Raw genomic sequence first — 23,194 nt, 5'->3', positions numbered from 1 at the left:
TGTTTCACTGCTGAGTGCTGGAATATGACATCATATTCCGGTGCTCAGCATGACATGCCAGCACTGCGACCGAGCTAGAGGCCTCGTGGAGAAGACTGAGGGGCACCGAACGACTGCTGAAACCTTCATGAGTGACTGCTCGGCACCCCTCTCCTAAAAAGAAGACATTTTTCCTGGATTGAGGCTGCCCGGGACCCGCGACTTAAAGTCCCATTGCGTGGCTGTCCTGGGAAATCCGGGAAATATGCTCTCCCTACTCCTGGCTTGGCGGATTTCCTCTCCGGTTCCTGAATCCTGCTTACATCCCTGACTCCGTTTGACTTCTGGTATCCTGACCTTGGTTTGTTTGACTTCCGGATTTGGCTCTCGACCCCTGGTTTGGATTTTTAACTATGGACATAGTATAGGATTTTTAACTATGGACATATAGGATTTTTAACTATGGACATAATATGGACATTATTTTCTCAGCACTTATTATTATTTTTTGTATATTCAATAAAGGTGATTACACTGCATTTCTGTCTCCATCTGGTTTGTGGTTCCTGACATAACACAAGGGCCATGAATCCTGATGGTGCAGGCGGTCCACCTATGCAGAATATTTTTTTCGGATGGATTTACAGGATCAGAAAATCAATCACGTAGTTCTGGCCATACAGACCCTTTTGAACTGCATGGCGCACCTGGAACCTCCCCCAGTGGCCGTTGCAGCTCCTGCTCCGATACTCGCTGCATCTGAACCCAGGGCCTTACTGGGTCTGCCCCGTTTCCCCAGCGCTATGGGGGCAACCCAAACCAGTGTCGTGCTTTCCTGAACCAGGTTGGCATATTTCTGGAAATGGTTCCTCGAGCCTTCCCGAACGACAGAAGTAAGGTCGGTTTCATAATTTCGCTGCTGTCAGACAAGGCTTTAGCCTGGGCCAACCCATTGTGGGAGACCGGTAAGCCTATCGTCAACAGCTATTCAGAGTTTGTTACCTCCTTCAAACTAATTGATTGACTTTGATTTGCCCGCTTGGGCCTCCTCTGCTGCTAAACTGCTTGATCTGTGGCTGAGTACTCTATTGAGTTCCGTAGCCTAGCAGCAGAGGTAGGATGGAATAATGAGGCACTTGTGGCCATCTTTTCTCATGGTTTGGCGGACCATATCAAGGATGAGATTGCGGCCAGAGACATACCCGCTACCCTGGAGGAGCTGATGTCCTACACCATCCTTATAGACACAAGACTCAAAGAGAGGTCAGCATTCCGGGAGCGTCTGCAGAAACCTCCTGTGCAGTTGGTACTGGACCTTTATTACCCATGCAGATTGGGTTCACCAGTCTCTCGGTAGGGGAGAGGACCTTTCGGAGGAGGGAAGGGCTATGTCTGTACTGCAGTAAGCAGGGCCACCTACTGAAGCCTTGCCTTATCCCTGCACCCAGGGTCCTGTCAGGGACAGATCTTGGGTGGGCTTTCCTCGTCCCTGGCACCTCAGATAAATAAACCTATCATTACAGTTGTCCTCTCTCGAGTCGGTTCCTCGATAGTCACCCAGGCCCTGGTTGACTCAAGTGCTGCGGGCTATTTCATAGTGCATTCGCTGCTGAGAGTGGCATCTCTTTGCAGCCTCGCTCCTCACCATTGTCTATTGAGGCAATTGATGGCAGACCTATGAAACTGCCTCCTTGTCCGTGGCAATGGGGGATCTTCACCATGAAACCCTCCAATTTCAGGTGATCACATTCCGCACTATTCTGTGATCCTCGGATACCCCTGGTTGCGTTCCCATAATCCGTTTTTTGATTGGCGCACAGCTGAAAGCCTTTCATGGTCTCCTCAGTTTGTGGCCACATGTCTCACTAGGCCGTTTAAACTACTTTATACGTAATCTCCTGCCTCACTTCCTGCGCAATACAGGAGTTCAGTGATATGTTTGATAAGGTGCGGGCAGGTACCTTGCCACCTCATAGGTCTTATGATTGTGCCATTGACCTCCAGCCAGGGGCTATTCCTCCTAAGGGCCGCACCTACCCCTTGTCTGTGGCAGAGAACAAGGCCATGGAGGAGTACGTTTGCCCTGTTCCGGGGGTTCAGAAAAAGGGGGGCGAGTTAAGGCCTTGTGTTGATTACAGGGGTCTTAATCATTTTACGGTTAAAAATGCTTATCCCATTACACTAATAACCGAACTGTTGTACGATGTCCTACGAGAGTATTTGCAGCAGTCCGTGGTGGTCTATTTGGACAATATTCTGATTCATTCTCCTTCTCTTGAGACTCACCACTCTGATGTTGCCAGAGTCTTAAGAGGCTCAGAGAGAATGGGTTATTTTGCAAGCTGGAGAAATGTGAGTTCCATAGGCAGCAAGTAACCAGTTTAGGATACGTTATTTTGGATAAAGGGTTTGCCATGGACCCACAAAAAATGGCCGCGGTTTTGGAATGGCCACATCCACTGGGTCTCCGTTCCATTCAGCGTTTCGTGGGCTTCACTAATTACTATAGGAAGTTTATCATAAACTTTTCCTCTATTGTGAAGCCCATCATGGACATGACCCAGAAAGAGGGTAACCCAAACTGTTGGTCCTCTGTTGCCGCCAGGGCATTCGAGTTACTAAATACCGCGTTCACCTCAGATCCTATCCTGCTCCACCATAACCCTGCACTGCCTTTTGTCCTGGAGGTTTATGCATCTGTGCCAGGACTCGGGTATGCAGGTCGGGTACTAGAGAGTCTGTCTGTACCCCTTGATGCATCTTGGTATGTAGGCACACAACAGATCAAAAAGCAGGACTGAATGGTAGCGAGACAGGGGAACTGTAGCAGGGACGGGGAACTGTAGCAAGGACTAATACACAGCTTGGAAGCCCTCAGGCAGGACACGTGGCTTGGAATCCCACTGGGGGGGCGGACGGCAGGAAGCCCGCTGGCAGGGCGGACGTCAGGAAGTCCACTGGCAGGGCGGACGTCAGGAAGTCCACTGGCAGGGCGGATGGCAGGAAGTCCTTCTGGCGGGCACACAACTTGGAAGCCCTCCTGGCGGGGCACACGACTTGGAAGCCCTTCTGGCGGGGCACACGACTTAGAAGCCCTTCTGGCAGGGCACATGACTTGAAAGCCCTTCTGGAGTGGCACACGGCTGGATGTCAGGAACAATTCAGGACCAGGTAACTGGCAGGGCATATGGCAGGAAAACCTCTGGCAGGGCGCACAGCAGGAAGCCCTCTGGCAGGGAGCACATCAGGAAGCCCCCTGGCAGGGTGCATGGTAGGACTCCAGGAACAATTCAGGGCCAGGTAACTGGCAGGGCACACGGCAGTATGTCAGGAAAATTTCAGGACCAGTTACAGAGCCACAGCAATAGGCTGTTCACTCTGCAATGCAAAGGCCCTGACTGAAAGGCAGAGCAGGTATATAAAGGCAGGGCTCCACAAGGTAACAAGGCTCAGCTGCCCTCAGTAATAAGATCTGGGTGCTTCAGAGAGGGAAGGGTGGCCACTAGTGGTTACAGGAGAACAGCAGAGTGAATAAGTATTGCGTAATCCCGGATGACAGGATGGAGCCTGACAATCTGAGACGGGAAAAGGCGCCCTCCTGTCTCAAAGTCCTAACCCGGAGAGTTCCATGCACCTTTGTGGATTCTTTTCTAAGAAATTGTGGCCGGCAGAGTGTAATTACGAAGTCGGGGATAGGGAGTTGTTGGCCATCATTCTGGCCCTCAAGGAATGGAGACACTTATTGGAGGGTACCAGTGTTCCAGTCCTCATCCTGACAGACCATAAAAACCTCATATATCTCTATGAGGCCAAGAGATTATCTCCACGGCAAGCATGCTGGACTTTGTTTTTGTCTCGGTTCCACTACATTGTGTCCTATCAAGGCAGTTCTCCCCGTTGTCCAGAGAGGAGACGGCTCCAGCCAATATCATCCCACCTGATCATATCTTGGCTACCATCCGGACCAACGTGACCTCTCCATTGGGTGAGAGGATTCTGGTTGCCCAACCCACTGTTCCCCCTGGAAGGCCTTGTGGTAAATATTTTGTGCCTTCTGAACTTCAGACCGAATTGTTGCACGCTTACCATGATACCAAGGCAGCCAGGCATATGGGTAAAAATCAGATGGTTTGGTCCGTTTCCCATTATTTTGGTGGCCTGATTTAAAAAAGCATGTTGCCTCCTTCGTAGCAGCGTATCATATGTGCGCTCAAAGTAAAGCTCATAAACCTTCCAGTGGGACTACTCCAGCCCATACCACCTGGTGAGCGTCCCTGGACACACTTGTCCATTGACTTTATCATGCACTTGCCCGCCTCCCGGGGACACATGGTTATCCTCATGATTATCCACTGGTTCTCGAAAATGTGCCACTGTATTCCACTAAAAAGATTACCCTCGGCCCCGGAATGGGCCTCGGCTTTTGCCAGGGAGGTCTAATGTTTGTACGGGTTACCCATTGACATAGTCTCAGGTGCCTTTTGTGCTCAACAGGGCATCAAAATATCCTTCTCCTCGGCCTACCACCCACAATCCAATGGGGCTGCAGAGCGGTCTAACCAAGCTTTGGAGCAATTCTTGTGCTGTTATGTGTCTGACCACCACGACAATTGGGCTGATATGTTACCCTGGGCGGAGTTTGCCTGTAATAGTGCCGTAAGTTCCTCCTCCCAGTTGTCTCCGTTCTTGGCTAACTACGGGTTTCAGCTATCACTGTTGCCCGATTTTTTTACTCCACAGAACGTCCTGGCTCTGGAGGTTTATCTCAGGGAACTCTGTTCCGCATGGGTACGGATACAGCATGCCCAACGTAGGTCTATGGAACAGCAAAAACTCCAGGGTGATCGCAGATGTCTGCCCACACCCTCCTACCAGGTCAGGAGAGGGTTTGGCTATCCTTTCCCCTAAACCTCCGGGTCCCTATTCCCAAACTGGCTCCTTGCTATATTGGTCCCTTTTGCATGCTCTGTCGGGTAAATCCGGTTGCTTACGCACGTAACCTCTCTCCTAATATGTGTATTTCCAACGTGTTCTACGTCTCCCTGTTGCAACCATTTTACCATGGTTCCTCCTTGTACTCATCCTGTTACAGTTGACAACCATGAGGAATACGAGATCCGCAGCATGCTAGATTCTCGTTTTGTTCAGGGATTGACTCCGGAACCTTTTCCACTGGTAGGGTTCTGGACCCGAGGAGAGTTCCTGGGTTCCCTCCACTGATGTGCACGCCTCCCTTTTCCACAAGGGTTTCCACTCTTAATACCCTGTTAAACCTGGTCCTCTCCCATGGGGGATGGATCGTTAAGGGGGGGGGTCGTCAGAGTTTTCACCCTTCCCCCGGTCCTCCTGCTTCTCACACTCAGCCTCACCTCAGCTGAAGTAATTTGTTCCTAATTACTTCCCTGGTTTCCTGCTGATTAGCCAGTCCCTCCCTGCTAGCGTCTGGCTATTTAAACAGCAACACTTCAGTGTCTCATTGCCCTTGTGTTGGTCTCAGACTCTCCAAGTGCATTCTCCGGTGTTCCAACAGTTTCCTGTGTATGACTCCTGGCTTGGCTGATTTCCTCTCAGTTTCCTGAATCCTGCTTACGTCCCTGACTCCGTTTGACCTCTGGTATCCTGCCCTCATCTTGTTTGACTTCCTGATTTGGCTCTCGACCCCTGGCTTGGATTTGTGACGGTGTGGCAGAGCCAGTCCTGGTGTGTGTCGGTGTGGCAGAGCCTGTCCTGGTGTGTGTGTGTTTGGGTGTTGGTGTGGCAGAGCATGTCCTGGTGTGTGTGTCTGTGTGTCGGTGTGACAGAGCCTGTCTTGGTGTGTGTGTGTTTGGGTGTCGATGAGGCAGAGCCTGTCCTGGTGTGTGTGTCTGGCTGTCAGTGTGACAGAGCCTGCCCTGGTGTGTATTTGGTGATCTGTTTCCTGGCACTTTACGTACTGTAGGAATAAATGTAACTATTTATGTTTGACTTATTCAGAGATAAAACACCCTCCTAAATTTGTAGTAACTTCAGAGGACAAAACTTTATAGGACCAGAAATCAGTGAGTGGAAAAGTAAAGGTTTTGTGTTATCTATTTCAATCTGCATATTGTATTAAAAAGGATTAGTGGCTATTTGTACAGCAGTTCACCTCGCTATTGCCAAGATCTGGAAGTCGGGTGCTCCCTCAATTCCCGAAACTGAGGCTAAAATATGGATTATGCTAAAATGTATCTCCATGACACCTTCCATTTATTCCTTGCCACTTGGGGCCCATGGCTGGAGAAGTTCGATTCATCACGTGCAACTGTCTCGTGCATTTGAGAGAGCTGGCCCTGGGAGGTTCCGCTTTGTTCTGTTGGCCATGGCCGGATGGCTTTGCTCCTCCTACCCCCCCCCCCTTTTATTTTCTTTCTCTCTCTTTCTCTTGATTGTTCCTCCCCCACCTTCCTTTCTTTATTTTTTCATAGGTATGGAATATTCGGGGATCCCTTGGTACCAAGCCAAGGGCAAGTAGACAAAGAAAGATTTCAGTCACAACTGCCAGAATTGTTCAGGGAACAAGGAAAAGCCTCAGGAGAAATACAGGCTGATCTGGAGAAAAACAGTGTGGTTGTTTCAAGGAGCACAATACAACGATACTTGAACAAAGATTCTGGCACACTTGAGCTTCTGGCACACTGTAATTTGGAGTGACAAGACCAAAATAGAGCTTTATGGTCACAACCATAAGCACTATGTTTGGAGAGGGTTCAACAAGGCCTATAGAAAACAGAATACCATCCCCACTGTGAAGCATGGCGGTTGCTCACTGATGTATTTTTGGGGAGTGTGAGCTCTAAAGGCACAGGGAATTTTGTGGAAATTGAGGGCAAGATGAATGCAGCATGTTATCAGGACGCTCTTGGACTTTCCAGCACGACAATGACCCTAAGCGCAAGGTCAAGCTGACCCTTCAGTGATTACAGCAAAAAAGTGAAGGTTCTGGAGTGACCATCACAGTCTCCTGACCTTTATATCATCGAGCCACTCGAGTGAGATCTCAAGCTCGCGGTTCACACAAGACGACCAAAGACTGCATGACCTGAAGACATTTTGCCATGACCAATGGGCAGCTTTACCACTTGCAAGAATTTGAGGCCTCATAGACAACTAATACAAAAGATTGCTGCTAAGGCGGCAATACACAGTATTAAGAACAAAGTATTCATTTATTTTTTTTGTTGCCATATTTTGTTTTAGGATTGTGCCATTCTGTTATAACCTACAGTTGAATATAAAATAAAAGAAATGTGTTGTTTCCTGTTCACTCATGTTTTTTTTTTTAAAAAAATGGTACATATATTACCAACTCTCCAAGGGTATGCAAACTTTTGAGCACAACTGTATGTTTGAATATATATATATATATATATATATATATATGAGCATGAATGTCTATGTATGACTGTGTGTGAGCATGAATGTGTAATTGAGTGTGTGATCATGGATGTGTAATCGTGTGTGAGCATGGATGTGTGTGTGCATGGATATGTAAGTGGGATGATATGGTGTGTGTGTTAGAATGAATGTGTATGTTTGTTAGTGGGTATAAGTAAGTGTGTGTAATTTGTGTAAGTGTGTGTACATATGTGTGCCAGAGTGTATGTTGAAATGGGGGTAAGTGATGGCACAGACAAGCTGTTTGAGGCCAATGATGGCACAGACCAGCTGTTTGGGGCAAAGAATGCACAGATACGCTGTTTGGGGGCACTGACAAGCTAGGGCAAACATTGCACAGACAGGTTGGTTGGGGGTTAGGATGGCACTAGTAAGCTGTGTAGGCAAAGGTGGCACTGTGGGACATGTTTTCGCATTGGGCCGTGTAGTTTCTAGTTACACCCCTGATTACGTGATTTTGTTTTAATTGCAGCAGAACTAATTGTGCCAACTACAATTGTTTATTTTAAAATGTATATTGGTCGAATATATGGATAATAAAATCTTGATTATTATTTTATCGCCTGTTTATAATATATTTTTTTCTTTTTCAGGGTCACACCTCAAAACATACATTAACACGTTTTGATGATTATATTTAATTTATTTTACAGGCTGAAAAAATTGAAGTTTTAAATTGGAAACCACATTCAGACCCAGGGCTTGACAATCCTACGTTTGTCCAGGACAATATAACCCTTCATGAATTAAGGGGACACTTTAAGTAACATCCATGTATTGCATAAAATGTATGTGTTATGTTACTTCCACTTGTGAAGGTTATGGTCGTAAATGTATTGCTTCGCAAGAATGATTTAGCCCCTTAAGGACCAGCCATTTTTTTATTTTTGTACCCTTTGTGGCTGATGCCGTTTTAACATTCATGCAGTGTTTATATTTTTATAAGGACAAGAATGGCTTTCTTTAGATAACATTATTTTGGTAATATCATCTAATATACTATAAAAATAATAACATATGGTGAAAAATTGAAAACGTTTGTTTACTTTTATTTGAAAAATCTTTAACTCATCGGCAAAAGCTAATGAAAAAAAATACTAAATAAATTCTAATATTTGTCCCGAGTTTGGAAATACCCAATGTTTTCATGTTTTTTGCTTTTTGCAATTTATAGGGCAATAAGTGCAAGTGATGTATTGTTATTTTAAAGCTATTTTTATATATGGTCATCCTGTGCCTATGTCATATTTGGAACAACCCATATATTTTATTAACTAGAAACCCCAAGATATTTCAAATGCTGGTATTGTAACACGTTTGTGGTAACATTTTCAGTACTTCAGCATGAACGTACAGCTTCTAGCATTAGTCACAGGCCAATATGTGTTCAGGAACATTGCCTGTGAAATCACTCATGCATAGGTTTATTGGGTTATTTGGAGGCTGAAAGGTCACATCTGGGTCACGCGCAATTCAGTATTTCAACTTGAAATTTTGACATCTGGTCCCCATGTACGCATGTTCTATTTGGGACATCTTTAAAGCCAGACAATTCAATTTACCCCCATCAAACTATATGTGTTTGAAAAAAAGACACCCAGGGAATTTTAAATGGTGGTATTTTGACACTTTCCATGCACTAAATATACCACTAGACTTTGTTAAAGTTTGTGTTAGTAATCTAATTACACCAAAATACACCCCAGGATATTTCAAATGGTGGTATTTTGGTATTGTAACACATTCCATGCACTAATTCTACCACCAGCCTTATGCTACTAATTTGCTAGCAATTTGATAGGTTTGTGGTAGTATTTTTTTGTATATATATACTGTATAGTACATAGTACATAAGGTTGAAAAAAAGACCTAAGTCCATCAAGTTCAACCCTTCTACCTAACCTTCCTATTTTGCCTAGAAGCTACTTCGAATTCTGCCATCAGGGGAAACAGAGGCCAAGAGGCAATCAGATTTCTCCTTGGATCAAGAAGCTCTAAAATATTAATTCTATTTATAGCCCTGTATGTCATGCCTTTCTAAAAAAAAATATTCATACCCCTTTTGAAGGCATCTAATGTATTTGATAACACCACCTCCCTGGGCATTGAATTCTATACCTTTATTGTCCTTACTATAAAGAATCCCTTCCTTTGTCGTCTATGAAATCTCTGCTCTTCCAGTCTCAGAGGGTGACCTCTTGTTCTTTGTACATTTCTGTTAATGAACAGGTCACTGAAGAGCTCTTTATATTGGCCCTGCATATATTTATATAATGTTATCATATCCCCTCTAAGACGCCGTTTTTCTAGTGTATATAATATTAACTTTTTTAACTCTTCATAGTGAATCAATACCTCTTTTTTGCATGCCAAAATCTTATTGGCCTTTGCAGTTGCTTGCTGGCATTGTGCACTATTGTCAAGTCTATTGTCAAGTCCATTATTCTTAAGTCCTTTTCATTGGTAGTTTTGCCCTAGGACATTCCATTTATAGAATAGGTTGCATTATTATTTTTACCATAATGCTTAACTTTGCATTTCTGATGAACCTCATCTACCACTTGCACATCCAGTCCCTAACTCTAAATCTTCTTTCAAAGAAGAAACATCCAGATTAGTCTGAATTACCCTGCCTAATTTTGTGTCATCAGCAAAAGCTTTGACATTGCTCTCAATGCAGCATGGGAGATCAAATAAATTAAAAAGAAGAGGACCCAGGACAGACCCCTGAGGCACTCCACTTAATACCTGAGTACAGTTTGAGAAACATCCATTCACAACAACTCTCTGCATTCTACCTTTAAGTCAATTTCCTGATCCAAATACAGACATTTTCCATAAGCCTATTTCTGTTAATTTCTAGAGTAGCCTTTTATGTGGAACCAGATCAAATGCCTTAGCAAAGTCCAGAAAAATCACATTTACAGCCACACCCAGGTCTATTTTTTTAAAAAACTTCTTTATTCAAAGAAGATAAGGCATATACAGAGTATAGAACATAAAGTGTAGAAAACACATTGCAATACAATACAGTACAGGCGAGTCAAATAGAAAAAAACAAAAAAATCAAGCATTTGATAGCAAAAGCCATCCTTTTCAGTGTGGAGTTTTTAATCTTGTTCGCACTTTGGCACCATCTGGGCTCTGCTTGTGTGACTGTGTGAGATATCGGAAATTTGGGACCCAGCTTGGGTAGCGTGGCCGAGCGTTCTAAGGTGCTGGATTTAGGATCCGGTCTCATTTGAGGCGTGGGTTCAAATTCCACCGTTGCCATGTTTTGTTAAAGTAGACCAGTGTGCTTAGGAAGGCTCGTTTGTTCATTTGCTCTTTGTTAATAACTAGTGTTCAATTGGTATTCTGTCGTCCTGGGAAACAAGACCCTTAGCAAGTCTCTAATCTCCTAAAGTCTTGCAGAAAGATACTTTAAGCCTGCTTGAAGTAATTCTACATTACCAAGCTCTAACCCCAGTCAGCTTCTGCTGCAGGAAGAGCTTGGTTGGCCCGGTATAATGCCTAGTGGAATCAGTGTTATTTCTGCAAAGTCCCCTCACCCATTTAATCTTGCATTACACAGGGCCAGCTCTGCCCTTCCTGCTGGAGAAACCGGCAACTGTTGACTCTTCATTATGAATAGTGAAGTGAGAGACTCGAACCTGAAACTCTTCCTTTAGTGAGTAATCCCCCTTGGAGAGTGGTGCAGAAGCAGCATGACTTGGTAGCGTGGCCGAGCAGTCTAAAGCGCTAGATTTAGGCTCCAGTCTTTTCGGAGGCGTGGGTTCAAATCCCACCGCTGCCATGCTTTTTCCCCTCTGTTTGTCATTTGTTCCCGAAATGCACTCAGCAACACAAGATTCCTTCCCGCAAACTAACCATATGCCCCTGAAGGCCACACGTGGAAAAGCAACACAAGGATTGATTTAGTCATATAAACAACGGCAAGAAAGACACATAAAAAGGTTAATTGACGGTTTCGAATGACTTACGCCATTTGACTGCCAAAGGATTCAAACTCAGAACCCCCGGCACCTAATGCTTAGATATTAAACCTTTCAGCTATCGGCAGCACCTGTTGGTCAGGCAGGACAAATCGCGGGAGCTAAGGGCCTGCATGGTCAAATTAAACAACTTTGGCAAATCAAGCATTTGATAGCAAAAGCCATCCTTTTCAGTGTGGTGTTTTTAATCCTGTTCACACTTTGGCACTGCTTGTGTGACTGTGGGAGATATCAGAAGTGTGGCACCCAGCTAGGGTAGCGTGGCTGAGCGGTCTAAGGCGCTGGGTTTAGGCTCCAGTCTCATTTGAGGCGTGGGTTCAAATCCCACTGCTGCCGTGTTTTGTTAAAGTAGACCAGTGTGCTTAGGAAGGCTCATTTGTTCATTTGCTCTTTGTTAATAACTAGTAGTGAAGTGAGGTACTCGAACCTGAAACTCTTCCTTTAGTGAGTAATCCCCCTTGGAGAGTGGTGTAGAAACAGCGTGACTTGGTAGCGTGGCCGAGCGGTCTAAGGCGCTGAATTAAGGCTCCAGTCTCTTCGGAGGCATGGGTTCAAATCCCACTGCTGCCGTGATTTTTCCCTCTGTTTGTCATTTGTTCCTGAAATGCACTCAGCAACACAAGATTCCTTCCCGCAAACCAACTATATGCCCCTGAAGGCCACAGGTGGAAAAGCAACACAAGGATTGATTTAGTCATATAAACAACGGCAAGAAAGACACACAAGACCTCCAAACACATAAAAAGGTTAATTGACAGTTTCAAATGACTTACGCCATTTGACTGCCAAAGGATTCAAACTCAGAACCCCCGGCACCTAATGCTTAGATATTAAACCTTTGAGCTATCGGCAGCACCTGTTGGTCAGGCAGGGCAAATCGCGGGAGCTAAGGGCCTGCATGGTCAAATTAAACAACTTTGGCAAATCAAGCATTTGATAGCAAAAGCCATCCTTTTCAGTGTGGTGTTTTTAATCTTGTTCACACTTTGGCACCATCTGGGCTCTGCTTGTGTGACTGTGGGAGATATCGGAAGCAGAGCACCCAGCTTGGGTAGCGTGGCCGAGCGGTCTAAGGCGCTGGATTTAGGCTCCAGTCTCGTTTGAGGCATGGGTTCAAATCCCACCACTGCCATGTTTTGTTAAAGTAGACCAGTGTCCTTAGGAAGGCTCGTTTGTTCATTTGCTCTTTGTTAAAAACTAGTGTTCAATTGGTATTCTGTCGTCCTGGGAAACAAGACCCTTAGCAAGTCTCTAATCTCCTAAAGTGTTGCAGAAAGATACTTTAAGCCTACTTGAAGTAATTCTATATTACCAAGCTCTAACCCCAGTCAGCTTCTGCTGCAGGAAGAGCTTGGTTGGCCCGGTATAATGCCTAGTGGAATCAGTGTTATTTCTTCAAAGTCCCCTCACCCATTCAATCTTGCATTACACAGGGCCAGCTCTGCCCTTCCTGCTGGAGAAACCGGCAACTGTTGACTCTTCATTATGAATAGTGAAGTGAGGGACTCGAACCTGAAACGCTTCCTTTAGTGAGTAATCCCCCTTGGAGAGTGGTGCAGAAACGGCATGACTTGGTAGCGTGGCCGAGCGGTCTAAGGCGCTGGATTAAGTCTCTTCGGAGGCGTGGGTTCAAATCCCACTGCTGCCATGCTTTTTCCCTCTGTTTGTCATTTGTTCCCGAAATGCACTCTGCAACACAAGATTCCTTCCCGCAAACTAACCATATGCCCCTGAAGGCCACATGTGGAAAAGCAACACAAGGATTAAATTAGTCATATAAACAACGGTAAGAAAGACACACAAGACCTCCGAAAACATAAAAAGGTTAATTGACGGTTTCGAATGACTTACGCCGTTTGACTGCCAAAGGATTCAAACTCAGAACCCCCGGCACCTAATGCTTAGATATTAAACCTTTGAGCTATCGGCAGCACCTGCTGGTCAGGCAGGGCAAATCGCGGGAGCTAAGGGCCTGCATGGTCAAATTAAACAACTTTGGCAAATCAAGCATTTGATAGCAAAAGCCATCCTTTTCAGTGTGGTGTTTTTAATCTTGTTCACACTTTGGCACCATCTGGGCTCTGCTTGTGTGACTGTGGGAGATATCGGAAGCACAGCACCCAGCTTGGGTAGTGTGGCCGAGCGGTCTAAGGCGCTGGATTTAGGCTCCAGTCTCATTTGAGGCATGGGTTCAAATCCCACCGCTGCAATGTTTTGTTAAAGTAGACCAGTGTGCTTAGGAAGGCTTGTTTGTTCATTTGCTCTTTGTTAAAAACTAGTGTTCAATTGGTATTCTGTCGTCCTGGGAAACAAGACCCTTAGCAAGTCTCTAATCTCCTAAAGTGTTGCAGAAAGATACTTTAAGCCTACTTGAAGTAATTCTATATTACCAAGCTCTAACCCCAGTCAGCTTCTGCTGCAGGAAGAGCTTGGTTGGCCCGGTATAATGCCTAGTGGAATCAGTGTTATTTCTTCAAAGTCCCCTCACCCATTCAATCTTGCATTACACAGGGCCAGCTCTGCCCTTCCTGCTGGAGAAACCGGCAACTGTTGACTCTTCATTATGAATAGTGAAGTGAGGATCTCGAACCTGAAACGCTTCCTTTAGTGAGTAATCCCCCTTGGAGAGTGGTGCAGAGACAGCATGACTTGGTAGCGTGGCCGAGCGGTCTAAGGCGCTGGATTAAGGCTCCAGTCTCTTCGGAGGCGTGGGTTCAAATCCCACCGCTGCCATGCTTTTTCCCTCTGTTTGTCATTTGTTCCCGAAATGCACTCAGCAACACAAGATTCCTTCCCGCAAACTAACCATATGCCCCTGAAGGCCACACGTGGAAAAGCAACACAAGGATTAATTTAGTCATATAAACAACGGTAAGAAAGACACACAAGACCTCCGAAAACATAAAAAGGTTAATTGACGGTTTCGAATGACTTACGCCGTTTGACTGCCAAAGGATTCAAACTCAGAACCCCCGGCACCTAATGTTTAGATATTAAACCTTTGAGCTATCGGCAGCACCTGCTGGTCAGGCAGGGCAAATCGCGGGAGCTAAGGGCCTGCATGGTCAAATTAAACAACTTTGGCAAATCAAGCATTTGATAGCAAAAGCCATCCTTTTCAGTGTGGTGTTTTTAATCTTGTTCACACTTTGGCACCATCTGGGCTCTGCTTGGCTGAGCTTGGTTGGCCCGGTATAATGCCTAGTGGAATCAGTGTTATTTCTTCAAAGTCCCCTCACCCATTCAATCTTGCATTACACAGGGCCAGCTCTGCCCTTCCTGCTGGAGAAACCGGCAACTGTTGACTCTTCATTATGAATAGTGAAGTGAGGGACTTTAACCTGAAACGCTTCCTTTAGTGAGTAATCACCCTTGGAGAGTGGCACAGAAACAGCATGGCTTGGTAGCGTGGCCGAGCGGTCTAAGGCGCTGGATTAAGGCTCCAGTCTCTTCGGAGGCGTGGGTTCAAATCCCTCCGCTGCCATGCTTTTTCCCTCTGTTTGACATTTGTTCCCGAAATGCACTCAGCAACACAAGATTCCTTCCCGCAAACTAACCATATGCCCCTGAAGGCCACACGTGGAAAAGCAACACAAGGATTGATTTAGTCATATAAACAACAGTAAGAAAGACACACAAGACCTCCAAAAACATAAAAAGGTTAATTGACAGTTTCGAATGACTTACGCCGTTTGACTGCCAAAGGATTCAAACTCAGAACCCCCGGCACCTAATGCTTAGATATTAAACCTTTGAGCTATCGGCAGCACCTGCTGGTCAGGCAGGGCAAATCGCGGGAGCTAAGGGCCTGCATGGTCAAATTAAACAACTTTGGCAAATCAAGCATTTGATAGCAAAAGCCATCCTTTTCAGTGTGGTGTTTTTAATCTTGTTCACACTTTGGCACCATCTGGGCTCTGCTTGTGTGACTGTGGGAGATATCAGAAGCACAGCACCCAGCTTGGGTAGCGTGGCCGAGCGGTCTAAGGCGCTAGATTTAGGCTCCAGTCTCATTTGAGGCGTGGGTTCAAATCCCACCGCTGCCATGTTTTGTTAAAGTAGACCAGTGTGCTTAGGAAGGCTTTTTTGTTCATTTGCTCTTTGTTAAAAACTAGTGTTCAATTGGTATTCTGTCGTCCTGGGAAACAAGACCCTTAGCAAGTCTCTAATCTCCTAAAGTGTTGCAGAAAGATACTTTAAGCCTACTTGAAGTAATTCTATATTACCAAGCTCTAACCCCAGTCAGCTTCTGCTGCAGGAAGAGCTTGGTTGGCCCGGTATAATGCCTAGTGGAATCAGTGTTATTTCTTCAAAGTCCCCTCACCCATTCAATCTTGCATTACACAGGGCCAGCTCTGCCCTTCCTGCTGGAGAAACCGGCAACTGTTGACTCTTCATTGTGAATAGTGAAGTGAGGGACTCGAACCTGAAACGCTTCTTTTAGTGAGTAATCCCCCTTGGAGAGTGGTGCAAAAACATCATGACTTGGTAGCGTGGCCGAGCGGTCTAAGGCGCTGGATTAAGGCTCCAGTCTCTTCGGAGGCGTGGGTTCAAATCCCACCGCTGCCATGCTTTTTCCCTCTGTTTGTCATTTGTTCCCGAAATGCACTCAGCAACACAAGATTCCTTCCCGCAAACTAACCATATGCCCCTGAAGGCCACACGTGGAAAAGCAACACAAGGATTGATTTAGTCATATAAACAACAGTAAGAAAGACACACAAGACCTCCAAAAACATAAAAAGGTTAATTGACAGTTTCGAATGACTTACGCCGTTTGACTGCCAAAGGATTCAAACTCAGAACCCCCGGCACCTAATGCTTAGATATTAAACCTTTGAGCTATCGGCAGCACCTGCTGGTCAGGCAGGGCAAATCGCGGGAGCTAAGGGCCTGCATGGTCAAATTAAACAACTTTGGCAAATCAAGCATTTGATAGCAAAAGCCATCCTTTTCAGTGTGGTGCTTTTAATCTTGTTCACACTTTGGCACCATCTGGGCTCTGCTTGTGTGACTGTGGGAGATATCGGAAGCACAGCACCCAGCTTGGGTAGCGTGGCCGAGCGGTCTAAGGTGCTGGATTTAGGCTCCAGTCTCATTTGAGGCGTGGGTTCAAATCCCACCGCTGCCATGTTTTGTTAAAGTAGACCAGTGTGCTTAGGAAGGCTTTTTTGTTCATTTGCTCTTTGTTAAAAACTAGTGTTCAATTGGTATTCTGTCGTCCTGGGAAACAAGACCCTTAGCAAGTCTCTAATCTCCTAAAGTGTTGCAGAAAGATACTTTAAGCCTACTTGAAGTAATTCTATATTACCAAGCTCTAACCCCAGTCAGCTTCTGCTGCAGGAAGAGCTTGGTTGGCCCGGTATAATGCCTAGTGGAATCAGTGTTATTTCTTCAAAGTCCCCTCACCCATTCAATCTTGCATTACACAGGGCCAGCTCTGTCCTTCCTGCTGGAGAAACCGGCAACTGTTGACTCTTCATTATGAATAGTGAAGTGAGGGACTCGAACCTGAAACGCTTCCTTTAGTGAGTAATCCCCCTTGGAGAGTGGTGCAAAAACAGCATGACTTGGTAGCGTGGCCGAGCGGTCTAAGGCGCTGGATTAAGGCTCCAGTCTCTTCGGAGGCGTGGGTTCAAATCCCACCGCTGCCATGCTTTTTTCCTCTGTTTGTCATTTGTTCCCGAAATGCACTCAGCAACACAAGATTCCTTCCCGCAAACTAACCATATGCCCCTGAAGGCCACACGTGGAAAAGCAACACAAGGATTGATTTAGTCATATAAACAACGGTAAGAAAGACACACAAGACCTCCAAAAACATAAAAAGGTTAATTGACAGTTTCGAATGACTTACGCCGTTTGACTGCCAAAGGATTCAAACTCAGAACCCCCGGCACCTAATGCTTAGATATTAAACCTTTGAGCTATTGGCAGCACCTGCTGGTCAGGCAGGGCAAATCGCGGGAGCTAAGGGCCTGCATGGTCAAATTAAACAACTTTGGCAAATCAAGCATTTGATAGCAAAAGCCATCCTTTTCAGTGTGGTGTTTTTAATCTTGTTCACACTTTGGCACCATCTGGGCTCTGCTTGTGTGACTGTGGGAGATATCGGAAGCACAGCACCCAGCTTGGGTAGCGTGGCCGAGCGGTCTAAGGCGCTGGATTTAGGCTCCAGTCTCATTTGAGGCGTGGGTTCAAATCCCACCACTGCCATGTTTTGTTAAAGTAGACCAGTGTGCTTAGGAAGGTTTGTTTGTTCATTTGCTCTTTGTTAAAAACTAGTGTTCAATTGGTAATCTGTCGTCCTGGGAAACAAGACCCTTAGCAAGTCTCTAATCTCCTAAAGTGTTGCAGAAAGATACTTTAAGCCTACTTGAAGTAATTCTATATTACCAAGCTCTAACCCCAGTCAGCTTCTGCTGCAGGAAGAGCTTGGTTGGCCCGGTATAATGCCTAGTGGAATCTGTTATTTCTTCAAAGTCCCCTCACCCATTCAATCTTGCATTACACAGGGCCAGCTCTGCCCTTCCTGCTGGAGAAACCGGCAACTGTTGACTCTTCATTATGAATAGTGAAGTGAGGGACTCGAACCTGAAACGCTTCCTTTAGTGAGTAATCCCCCTTGGAGAGTTGTGCAGAAACGGCTTGACTCGGTAGCGTGGCCGAGCGGTCTAAGGCGCAGGATTAAGGCTCCAGTCTCTTCGGAGGCGTGGGTTCAAATCCCACCGCTGCCATGCTTTTTCCCTCTGTTTGTCATTTGTTCCCGAAATGCACTCAGCAACACAAGATTCCTTCCCGCAAACTAACCATATGCCCCTGAAGGCCACACGTGGAAAAGCAACACAAGGATTGATTTAGTCATATAAACAACGGTAAGAAAGACACACAAGACCTCCAAAAACATAAAAAGGTTAATTGACAGTTTCGAATGACTTACGCCTTTTGACTGCCAAAGGATTCAAACTCAGAACCCCCGGCACCTAATGCTTAGATATTTAACCTTTGAGCTATCGGCAGCACCTGCTGGTCAGGCAGGGCAAATCGCGGGAGCTAAGGGCCTGCATGGTCAAATTAAACAACTTTGGCAAATCAAGCATTTGATAGCAAAAGCCATCCTTTTCAGTGTGGTGTTTTTAATCTTGTTCACACTTTGGCACCATCTGGGCTCTGCTTGTGTGACTGTGGGAGATATCGGAAGCACAGCACCCAGCTTGGGTAGCGTGGCCGAGCGGTCTAAGGCGCTGGATTTAGGCTCCAGTCTCATTTGAGGCGTGGGTTCAAATCCCACCACTGCCATGTTTTGTTAAAGTAGACCAGTGTGCTTAGGAAGGCTTTTTTGTTCATTTGCTCTTTGTTAAAAACTAGTGTTCAATTGGTATTCTGTCGTCCTGGGAAACAAGACCCTTAGCAAGTCTCTAATCTCCTAAAGTGTTGCAGAAAGATACTTTAAGCCTACTTGAAGTAATTCTATATTACCAAGCTCTAACCCCAGTCAGCTTCTGCTGCAGGAAGAGCTTGGTTGGCCCGGTATAATGCCTAGTGGAATCAGTGTTATTTCTTCAAAGTCCCCTCACCCATTCAATCTTGCATTACACAGGGCCAGCTCTGCCCTTCCTGCTGGAGAAACCGGCAACTGTTGACTCTTCATTATGAATAGTGAAGTGAGGGACTCGAACCTGAAACGCTTCCTTTAGTGAGTAATCCCCCTTGGAGAGTGGTGCAGAAACGGCATGACTTGGTAGCGTGGCCGAGCGGTCTAAGGCGCTGGATTAAGGCTCCAGTCTCTTCGGAGGCGTGGGTTCAAATCCCACTGCTGCCATGCTTTTTCCCTCTGTTTGTCATTTGTTCCCGAAATGCACTCAGCAACACAAGATTCCTTCCCGCAAACTAACCATATGCCCCTGAAGGCCACACGTGGAAAAGCAACACAAGGATTAAATTAGTCATATAAACAAAGGTAAGAAAGACACACAAGACCTCCGAAAACATAAAAAGGTTAATTGACGGTTTCGAATGACTTACGCCGTTTGACTGCCAAAGGATTCAAACTCAGAACCCCCGGCACCTAATGTTTAGATATTAAACCTTTGAGCTATCGGCAGCACCTGCTGGTCAGGCAGGGCAAATCGCGGGAGCTAAGGGCCTGCATGGTCAAATTAAACAACTTTGGCAAATCAAGCATTTGATAGCAAAAGCCATCCTTTTCAGTGTGGTGTTTTTAATCTTGTTCACACTTTGGCACCATCTGGGCTCTGCTTGTGTGACTGTGGGAGATATCGGAAGCACAGCACCCAGCTTGGGTAGCGTGGCCGAGCAGTCTAAGGCGCTGGATTTAGGCTCCAGTCTCATTTGAGGCGTGGGTTCAAATCCCACCGCTGCCATGTTTTGTTAAAGTAGACCAGTGTGCTTAGGAAGGCTTTTTTGTTCATTTGCTCTTTGTTAAAAACTAGTGTTCAATTGGTATTCTGTCGTCCTGGGAAACAAGACCCTTAGCAAGTCTCTAATCTCCTAAAGTGTTGCAGAAAGATACTTTAAGCCTACTTGAAGTAATTCTATATTACCAAGCTCTAACCCCAGTCAGCTTCTGCTGCAGGAAGAGCTTGGTTGGCCCGGTATAATGCCTAGTGGAATCAGTGTTATTTCTTCAAAGTCCCCTCACCCATTCAATCTTGCATTACACAGGGCCAGCTCTGCCCTTCCTGCTGGAGAAACCGGCAACTGTTGACTCTTCATTATGAATAGTGAAGTGAGGGACTCGAACCTGAAACGCTTCCTTTAGTGAGTAATCCCCCTTGGAGAGTGGTGCAAAAACAGCATGACTTGGTAGCGTGGCCGAGCGGTCTAAGGCGCTGGATTAAGGCTCCAGTCTCTTCGGAGGCGTGGGTTCAAATCACACCGCTGCCATGCTTTTTCCCTCTGTTTGTCATTTGTTCCCGAAATGCACTCAGCAACACAAGATTCCTTCCCGCAAACTAACCATATGCCCCTAAAGGCCACACGTGGAAAAGCAACACAAGGATTGATTTAGTCATATAAACAACGGTAAGAAAGACACACAAGACCTCCAAAAACATAAAAAGGTTAATTGACAGTTTCGAATGACTTACGCCTTTTGACTGCCAAAGGATTCAAACTCAGAACCCCCGGCACCTAATGCTTAGATATTTAACCTTTGAGCTATCGGCAGCACCTGCTGGTCAGGCAGGGCAAATCGCGGGAGCTAAGGGCCTGCATGGTCAAATTAAACAACTTTGGCAAATCAAGCATTTGATAGCAAAAGCCATCCTTTTCAGTGTGGTGTTTTTAATCTTGTTCACACTTTGGCACCATCTGGGCTCTGCTTGTGTGACTGTGGGAGATATCGGAAGCACAGCACCCAGCTTGGGTAGCGTGGCCGAGCGGTCTAAGGCGCTGGATTTAGGCTCCAGTCTCATTTGAGGCGTGGGTTCAAATCCCACCACTGCCATGTTTTGTTAAAGTAGACCAGTGTGCTTAGGAAGGTTTGTTTGTTCATTTGCTCTTTGTTAAAAACTAGTGTTCAATTGGTATTCTGTCGTCCTGGGAAACAAGACCCTTAGCAAGTCTCTAATCTCCTAAAGTGTTGCAGAAAGATACTTTAAGCCTACTTGAAGTAATTCTATATTACCAAGCTCTAACCCCAGTCAGCTTCTGCTGCAGGAAGAGCTTGGTTGGCCCGGTATAATGCCTAGTGGAATCTGTTATTTCTTCAAAGTCCCCTCACCCATTCAATCTTGCATTACACAGGGCCAGCTCTGCCCTTCCTGCTGGAGAAACCGGCAACTGTTGACTCTTCATTATGAATAGTGAAGTGAGGGACTCGAACCTGAAACGCTTCCTTTAGTGAGTAATCCCCCTTGGAGAGTTGTGCAGAAACGGCTTGACTCGGTAGCGTGGCCGAGCGGTCTAAGGCGCTGGATTAAGGCTCCAGTCTCTTCAGAGGCGTGGGTTCAAATCCCACCGCTGCCATGCTTTTTCCCTCTGTTTGTCATTTGTTCCCGAAATGCACTCAGCAACACAAGATTCCTTCCCGCAAACTAACCATATGCCCCTGAAGGCCACACGTGGAAAAGCAACACAAGGATTGATTTAGTCATATAAACAACGGTAAGAAAGACACACAAGACCTCCAAAAACATAAAAAGGTTAATTGACAGTTTCGAATGACTTACGCCTTTTGACTGCCAAAGGATTCAAACTCAGAACCCCCGGCACCTAATGCTTAGATATTTAACCTTTGAGCTATCGGCAGCACCTGCTGGTCAGGCAGGGCAAATCGCGGGAGCTAAGGGCCTGCATGGTCAAATTAAACAACTTTGGCAAATCAAGCATTTGATAGCAAAAGCCATCCTTTTCAGTGTGGTGTTTTTAATCTTGTTCACACTTTGGCACCATCTGGGCTCTGCTTGTGTGACTGTGGGAGATATCGGAAGCACAGCACCCAGCTTGGGTAGCGTGGCCGAGCGGTCTAAGGCGCTGGATTTAGGCTCCAGTCTCATTTGAGGCGTGGGTTCAAATCCCACCGCTGCCATGTTTTGTTAAAGTAGACCAGTGTGCTTAGGAAGGGTTTTTTGTTCATTTGCTCTTTGTTAAAAACTAGTGTTCAATTGGTATTCTGTCATCCTGGGAAACAAGACCCTTAGCAAGTCTCTAATCTCCTAAAGTGTTGCAGAAAGATACTTTAAGCCTACTTGAAGTAATTCTATATTACCAAGCTCTAACCCCAGTCAGCTTCTGCTGCAGGAAGAGCTTGGTTGGCCCGGTATAATGCCTAGTGGAATCAGTGTTATTTCTTCAAAGTCCCCTCACCCATTCAATCTTGCATTACACAGGGCCAGCTCTGCCCTTCCTGCTGGAGAAACCGGCAACTGTTGACTCTTCATTATGAATAGTGAAGTGAGGGACTCGAACCTGAAACGCTTCCTTTAGTGAGTAATCCCCCTTGGAGAGTGGTGCAGAAACGGCATGACTTGGTAGCGTGGCCGAGCGGTCTAAGGCGCTGGATTAAGGCTCCAGTCTCTTCGGAGGAGTGGGTTCAAATCCCACTGCTGCCATGCTTTTTCCCTCTGTTTGTCATTTGTTCCCGAAATGCACTCAGCAACACAAGATTCCTTCCCGCAAACTAACCATATGCCCCTGAAGGCCACACGTGGAAAAGCAACACAAGGATTGATTTAGTCATATAAACAACAGTAAGAAAGACACACAAGACCTCCAAAAACATAAAAAGGTTAATTGACAGTTTCGAATGACTTACGCCGTTTGACTGCCAAAGGATTCAAACTCAGAACCCCCGGCACCTAATGCTTAGATATTAAACCTTTGAGCTATCGGCAGCACCTGCTGGTCAGGCAGGGCAAATCGCGGGAGCTAAGGGCCTGCATGGTCAAATTAAACAACTTTGGCAAATCAAGCATTTGATAGCAAAAGCCATCCTTTTCAGTGTGGTGTTTTTAATCTTGTTCACACTTTGGCACCATCTGGGCTCTGCTTGTGTGACTGTGGGAGATATCGGAAGCACAGCACCCAGCTTGGGTAGCGTGGCCGAGCGGTCTAAGGCGCTGGATTTAGGTTCCAGTCTCATTTGAGGCGTGGGTTCAAATCCCACCGCTGTCATGTTTTGTTAAAGTAGACCAGTGTGCTTAGGAAGGCTTGTTTGTTCATTTGCTCTTTGTTAAAAACTAGTGTTCAATTGGTATTCAGTCGTCCTGGGAAACAAGACCCTTAGCAAGTCTCTAATCTCCTAAAGTGTTGCAGAAAGATACTTTAAGCCTACTTGAAGT

The 23,194-nt window shown here is 45.8% G+C and overlaps 1 protein-coding gene and 22 non-coding genes across 23 annotated transcripts in view; all 23 read left to right on the top strand.

The window, feature by feature from the left end:
* The window catches only part of LOC128491341 (sodium-coupled monocarboxylate transporter 1-like), a 56,527-nt gene extending 51,328 nt beyond the window's left edge, over window positions 1-5,199 (top strand). The window contains exons 15-22 of the mRNA XM_053463658.1: window positions 779-972; window positions 1,081-1,285; window positions 1,903-2,331; window positions 2,460-2,692; window positions 3,864-4,107; window positions 4,474-4,635; window positions 4,720-4,789; window positions 5,072-5,199. Of these exons, the coding sequence (XP_053319633.1) occupies window positions 779-972; window positions 1,081-1,285; window positions 1,903-2,331; window positions 2,460-2,692; window positions 3,864-4,107; window positions 4,474-4,635; window positions 4,720-4,789; window positions 5,072-5,199 (1,665 nt within the window). The remainder of the gene's footprint in view (window positions 1-778; window positions 973-1,080; window positions 1,286-1,902; window positions 2,332-2,459; window positions 2,693-3,863; window positions 4,108-4,473; window positions 4,636-4,719; window positions 4,790-5,071) is intronic.
* Window positions 5,200-11,644: 6,445 nt separating this feature from the next.
* On the top strand, window positions 11,645-11,726 carry TRNAL-UAG (transfer RNA leucine (anticodon UAG)). The gene has a single exon. It is a non-coding gene; the product is annotated as a tRNA-Leu (tRNA).
* Window positions 11,727-11,878: 152 nt separating this feature from the next.
* On the top strand, window positions 11,879-11,960 carry TRNAL-AAG (transfer RNA leucine (anticodon AAG)). The gene has a single exon. It is a non-coding gene; the product is annotated as a tRNA-Leu (tRNA).
* Window positions 11,961-12,440: 480 nt separating this feature from the next.
* Window positions 12,441-12,522, top strand: TRNAL-UAG (transfer RNA leucine (anticodon UAG)). Its single transcript has one exon. It is a non-coding gene; the product is annotated as a tRNA-Leu (tRNA).
* A 441-nt stretch (window positions 12,523-12,963) lies between these two features.
* Window positions 12,964-13,038, top strand: TRNAL-AAG (transfer RNA leucine (anticodon AAG)). The gene has a single exon. It is a non-coding gene; the product is annotated as a tRNA-Leu (tRNA).
* A 480-nt stretch (window positions 13,039-13,518) lies between these two features.
* On the top strand, window positions 13,519-13,600 carry TRNAL-UAG (transfer RNA leucine (anticodon UAG)). The gene has a single exon. It is a non-coding gene; the product is annotated as a tRNA-Leu (tRNA).
* Window positions 13,601-14,041: 441 nt separating this feature from the next.
* On the top strand, window positions 14,042-14,123 carry TRNAL-AAG (transfer RNA leucine (anticodon AAG)). Its single transcript has one exon. It is a non-coding gene; the product is annotated as a tRNA-Leu (tRNA).
* Window positions 14,124-14,792: 669 nt separating this feature from the next.
* On the top strand, window positions 14,793-14,874 carry TRNAL-AAG (transfer RNA leucine (anticodon AAG)). Its single transcript has one exon. It is a non-coding gene; the product is annotated as a tRNA-Leu (tRNA).
* Window positions 14,875-15,354: 480 nt separating this feature from the next.
* TRNAL-UAG (transfer RNA leucine (anticodon UAG)) lies at window positions 15,355-15,436 on the top strand. The gene has a single exon. It is a non-coding gene; the product is annotated as a tRNA-Leu (tRNA).
* Window positions 15,437-15,877: 441 nt separating this feature from the next.
* Window positions 15,878-15,959, top strand: TRNAL-AAG (transfer RNA leucine (anticodon AAG)). Its single transcript has one exon. It is a non-coding gene; the product is annotated as a tRNA-Leu (tRNA).
* Window positions 15,960-16,439: 480 nt separating this feature from the next.
* TRNAL-UAG (transfer RNA leucine (anticodon UAG)) lies at window positions 16,440-16,521 on the top strand. Its single transcript has one exon. It is a non-coding gene; the product is annotated as a tRNA-Leu (tRNA).
* Window positions 16,522-16,962: 441 nt separating this feature from the next.
* On the top strand, window positions 16,963-17,044 carry TRNAL-AAG (transfer RNA leucine (anticodon AAG)). The gene has a single exon. It is a non-coding gene; the product is annotated as a tRNA-Leu (tRNA).
* Window positions 17,045-17,524: 480 nt separating this feature from the next.
* On the top strand, window positions 17,525-17,606 carry TRNAL-UAG (transfer RNA leucine (anticodon UAG)). The gene has a single exon. It is a non-coding gene; the product is annotated as a tRNA-Leu (tRNA).
* A 439-nt stretch (window positions 17,607-18,045) lies between these two features.
* Window positions 18,046-18,127, top strand: TRNAL-AAG (transfer RNA leucine (anticodon AAG)). Its single transcript has one exon. It is a non-coding gene; the product is annotated as a tRNA-Leu (tRNA).
* Window positions 18,128-18,607: 480 nt separating this feature from the next.
* On the top strand, window positions 18,608-18,689 carry TRNAL-UAG (transfer RNA leucine (anticodon UAG)). Its single transcript has one exon. It is a non-coding gene; the product is annotated as a tRNA-Leu (tRNA).
* A 441-nt stretch (window positions 18,690-19,130) lies between these two features.
* Window positions 19,131-19,212, top strand: TRNAL-AAG (transfer RNA leucine (anticodon AAG)). Its single transcript has one exon. It is a non-coding gene; the product is annotated as a tRNA-Leu (tRNA).
* A 480-nt stretch (window positions 19,213-19,692) lies between these two features.
* Window positions 19,693-19,774, top strand: TRNAL-UAG (transfer RNA leucine (anticodon UAG)). The gene has a single exon. It is a non-coding gene; the product is annotated as a tRNA-Leu (tRNA).
* A 441-nt stretch (window positions 19,775-20,215) lies between these two features.
* Window positions 20,216-20,297, top strand: TRNAL-AAG (transfer RNA leucine (anticodon AAG)). Its single transcript has one exon. It is a non-coding gene; the product is annotated as a tRNA-Leu (tRNA).
* A 480-nt stretch (window positions 20,298-20,777) lies between these two features.
* TRNAL-UAG (transfer RNA leucine (anticodon UAG)) lies at window positions 20,778-20,859 on the top strand. Its single transcript has one exon. It is a non-coding gene; the product is annotated as a tRNA-Leu (tRNA).
* A 439-nt stretch (window positions 20,860-21,298) lies between these two features.
* On the top strand, window positions 21,299-21,380 carry TRNAL-AAG (transfer RNA leucine (anticodon AAG)). The gene has a single exon. It is a non-coding gene; the product is annotated as a tRNA-Leu (tRNA).
* Window positions 21,381-21,860: 480 nt separating this feature from the next.
* On the top strand, window positions 21,861-21,942 carry TRNAL-UAG (transfer RNA leucine (anticodon UAG)). Its single transcript has one exon. It is a non-coding gene; the product is annotated as a tRNA-Leu (tRNA).
* Window positions 21,943-22,383: 441 nt separating this feature from the next.
* On the top strand, window positions 22,384-22,465 carry TRNAL-AAG (transfer RNA leucine (anticodon AAG)). The gene has a single exon. It is a non-coding gene; the product is annotated as a tRNA-Leu (tRNA).
* A 480-nt stretch (window positions 22,466-22,945) lies between these two features.
* TRNAL-UAG (transfer RNA leucine (anticodon UAG)) lies at window positions 22,946-23,027 on the top strand. The gene has a single exon. It is a non-coding gene; the product is annotated as a tRNA-Leu (tRNA).
* The last annotated feature ends 167 nt before the right edge of the window (window positions 23,028-23,194 follow it).

This window comes from Spea bombifrons, chromosome 4, assembly GCF_027358695.1.
Source record: "Spea bombifrons isolate aSpeBom1 chromosome 4, aSpeBom1.2.pri, whole genome shotgun sequence".
NCBI classification, from domain to species: Eukaryota; Metazoa; Chordata; class Amphibia; order Anura; family Pelobatidae; genus Spea; species Spea bombifrons.
This window is presented reverse-complemented; position numbering and strand designations above follow the sequence as displayed.